General features: G+C 32.5%; 1 protein-coding gene across 1 annotated transcript; it reads right to left on the bottom strand.

Moving 5' to 3' along the window:
• Positions 1-364: 364 nt before the first annotated feature.
• Positions 365-2,241, bottom strand: LOC106317262 (myb-related protein 305-like). Its single transcript, XM_013755106.1, has 3 exons — positions 1,935-2,241; positions 1,106-1,235; positions 365-869 (listed from the first exon to the last, which is right to left on the bottom strand). The coding sequence occupies exons 1-3, from the start codon at positions 2,110-2,112 to the stop codon at positions 365-367; spliced, it is 813 nt and encodes a 270-aa protein (XP_013610560.1). The 5' UTR covers positions 2,113-2,241.
• Positions 2,242-3,834: the final 1,593 nt, after the last annotated feature.

The raw sequence follows: 3,834 nt of genomic DNA, 5'->3' as shown, positions 1-3,834 counted from the left end.
AACTTTGATTTTAATTAACTATTTATGATTAATTGTTTAAAGGTAACAATGACTTTAATTTGTCTAACTTTTGCGAAAAACCACTTTGCAAATAGTAGTAGAGATATAAATAATCTTATTAGTAATATATATGTTTTATATATATTATTTCTTCAAACTATTGTATTTTAATAGTATAGATTTTTATCTATTATACTGTATTTCTTATAAACATATATTCTGCCACATTTTATACTATAGTCAAGAAATCAATTTTAAACTTCAGGAAATATGTTACATCCATCGTTAAAAAGGTTAAACTACACGATTACGAAGATATCCGTAGATTATGAAGAAAGAACTGTCTGTATATTTCCTTACATAATTAAAAAATATAGCCTCCATTATAAAATTCGTTATAACTATAATCCCATGATCCACAAAACGGAGCCTCATTTCCGCCGCCGTTAAACTTCTCAGCAATACTAGTAGCTGTTCTCTGTTCTGAGCCACCACCAAAACGGTGTGGGTCATCGTCTTCTAGACTCCACAAGCTGCACCAGAAGTTACCTTCATCAATCATGGAGTGGTCGCTTGAGGTTGCTGCAACGTTTTGAGGCATATGAAATTTGTCATTGTAGACACTAGTCGGGTAAGAGAAATATGTAGCTATGTTTTGTTTGTTGTCGAGATTTATGTGGTCTTCAGACACCAGCTTAGACTGTTGATTCTGCAGTTGCGGTTGTGTTTTTAGATCAAGTTGTTTCCGGGATCTTCTGAGTTTTTCTTGCTTTGAAAAAGATTTTTCTTTTTTCTTGTAATGTGTTCTCCAATAGTTCTTGATTTCGTTATCAGTTCGTCCTGGTAAATATCTTGCGATTGTCGACCACCTATATTTTTTTTGTTAAGATTATATTAAAATGCATTTCCATGAAGTGTTTGAATCCGTACATAAAGTTAACGTAAAATACCATGCAATAGTGACTCATGCATATTATGAGTAAAAACTAGTTGTATATACCACAATCATGCTGTCAGATAACTAGTATGTACTATGTTGGTATCCGTTTAGAGTTTGGCATTTAATGAGCGTTTTCAACAACAGAAAATGAAGAATGGAGCTTACTTGTTACCCCATAGGGAATGAAGTTCAAGGATGATTCCTTCTTCTTGAGGAGTAATTTGACCTCTCTTAAGCCCTGGCCTCAAGTAGTTCACCCACCTTAGTCTACAGCTCTTGCCACTTCTATTCAACCCTGATTTTCAATTCCAAGACAAAAACAAAAAATATTGAAAAGAGCACTAAGAATGGGCCTGACAAAACATGAATGTGTACAAATATAATGCAACTTGATGATCTTTATCTATATAACATGAGTATATGAATATATTCTATTTTACATTATCTCGACCAAATTGTTCGAATAAAAAGGTAATATATGTTAAAAGAATGCCTAACTGATCGAAGTCAATTCCCCCAATATAAGGAATAATAAGAATCAGTTTTTGATTTTCAAAGAAAAAAAACAATAAAAGCGTATTCCACCATGACACTGTCCCATTTCTAAACCATGAAAAGTGTAAGACTCGCTTATATATCTAAAGACGAAAGAAAACAAGAATGAAATGTATTATCAAACTCTTCATTAAGTCAACTAGAACCATAGTATTATATATGATGATCTCACCACTTGTCTTTTATTGATCGTAATTAAAGCATGTATACTAACAAATTGGATTACTTCTATGTAACTGCAGTTAATTAAATCTACCAAATAAACTATATAATAAGAAAGAAGATCTATATCAATGGAGTAAAACAGTTTTGATTTGCTTCTTAATATGTCTATACAAGCTATAGAACCGATGGAAATCAGATGAGAAACATGTACATACATATGTATATATATAGAAGCAAATATATATGTAGCCATGAGCAAATCAAAATATTTTACCTGCAGACTTAGCAACAGTGCTCCATCTTCCTTCCCCATTCGAAGAAACATACTCACCAAGAAGCTTGTCTTCTTCAGGTGTCCATGGTCCCTTTCTACATCCTTGTTGTTGCTGTTGTTTATAAGGATCTTGATCATGGTTTGGATGATGGACTTGATCAACTCCCCAATAAAGCATATCTCTTCGATCCTCAGAAACAATTTCACACGCAAGCAAATATACTACAACTTATGTATATATGTGTGCATGTAAGACTGTGATTTGCTCTATTATATTCATGTTTGTGGTTGAACATGGGCGTGTATATATATGTATTATGTGTATCTATATATGCTTAGTAACAGCCACCTCTTACAGTTTATGGGTGTTTAATTATATATTACTAGAGATCGTTGCGCGGAGTTTTTGCATTTTAATCTCTTTTTGCCTCTTGCTTACTAATCTAACATTCAGTTTTTCAATGTATTTTATCTTCACTCTCCCCTCTTGTCTTGTTTACATTTATTTTCACGTTCTGTCGTTTGATTTGTCTTAGTTTTGGCTTGTGTAATAAATTAATCCTGCTCATTCTTCTTTCATTCTTTATTGATTGATATTTTTATCTCGCTTAGCTCTGTGTTGCCACTAATTTGCTCGAATCATTATGCTTCGTATTCTTTTCATATTCATTAACTATTGTTTCCAATCTCTTTAAATCCTAAAAATCCTACGTGTTCTTTTGTTTATTAAATCACATATTAAATATTGTTAAAACTGTTTATTTATTCTAATAAATCATTACATTTATAACTAAGATGATATGGATAAAAGACTGATTATAATTTAGTTGAAATTAAAGTATAAAGTAGAAGTTATTAAACTTGCAATCCTTCTTTTTGTCGAAAGCTTTAGTCAAATCAATTATATTGATTTAGAAAGCCCAAAAACTATTTCAGTCTCAAACAGCCAAAAAACAGGCGCATTTGTTATTGACGCTGCGGCGGATTTCCTTTACTATAAACATAATTGCTTGTCACAACTGTTAATAAATCCAAATGTGTTTACAACAGCGACCCATATAAGAGATTCATACTCATTTCTCTTTCTCTAGTCATCTCCTATGTTAGTAGCTATCATAATACAATCATCATACAATGGATATATCTCTTGGTTTCCATTTTGAACATGCAAAATGACTGTTTTCTGAAGACTCCATGATCACTGAGTATTATAAATATCAAACTCTGAAAATGGTCTATTTATATGTTGAGGAAAGGCCTCGAAATGTAGCTTCCAAATAATGATTTCAGGTCAACACATTGCATGTTAACCTCCACAATGGGATCAGCGGATCACTACATGTCGAGTTGAACGCAGCTACACATATGTTCCCTGCTTGTGCCTTTCATTCACAATCTGCAATTTCTCAAGAACCAGAATCAATGTTAAATGAGGTAAAAGTTTTAGAGTCACAACAGACTTTGTATAGCCAAGCCCAATAAACCAAGCACCCAACGTAACATCCCCACTTGCCTATTTGTGCAGAAAATGACTTGATCATTATATAGTAGCACCGAGAAGTTAGATGGAGAATGAGGTATGAATGCAAAGTAGACAAAACAGTTAAAATCTTACTGATTATGAGAAATATAAGAAATCAATTCTCTTGAAATGACATATAACTATCCAATAGCGTGACAAAAGTACTTGTTTCTGTTCTCACCAAACTTCCAATTCTAAATGTATATATAAATCTATTAGAGTTATTGTCAGCGCTCTGTTGCGATATTTGTTAGCTAAAATAATCCATCCAACATAATAGGAAAAAGAAACCAACGAAATTGTAAAGCTAACCATCAGCTGAGATGCTTTTGATGTCCTGACACATTGCAAGCTTAGTGATTTCACTGTCAAAAGCAA

This window comes from Brassica oleracea, chromosome C9 (genome assembly GCF_000695525.1).
Source record: "Brassica oleracea var. oleracea cultivar TO1000 chromosome C9, BOL, whole genome shotgun sequence".
In the NCBI taxonomy this organism is placed as follows: Eukaryota; Viridiplantae; Streptophyta; class Magnoliopsida; order Brassicales; family Brassicaceae; genus Brassica; species Brassica oleracea.
Note: the sequence above shows the minus strand (reverse complement) of the source record. Positions and strands in the feature narration are given on the sequence as shown.

What these genes read in the sequence shown, in the direction of transcription:
- LOC106317262 (XM_013755106.1), bottom strand. Translation starts at nt 2,112, where the DNA reads ATGCTTTATTGGGGAGTTGATCAAGTCCATCATCCAAACCATGATCAA. An exon ending in CACTGTTGCTAAGTCTGCAG is followed by an intron (nt 1,236 to 1,934) that starts GTAAAATATTTT and finishes ATTGAAAATCAG; the next exon opens with GGTTGAATAGAAGTGGCAAG. An exon ending in CATTCCCTATGGGGTAACAA is followed by an intron (nt 870 to 1,105) that starts GTAAGCTCCATT and finishes AAAAAAATATAG; the next exon opens with GTGGTCGACAATCGCAAGAT.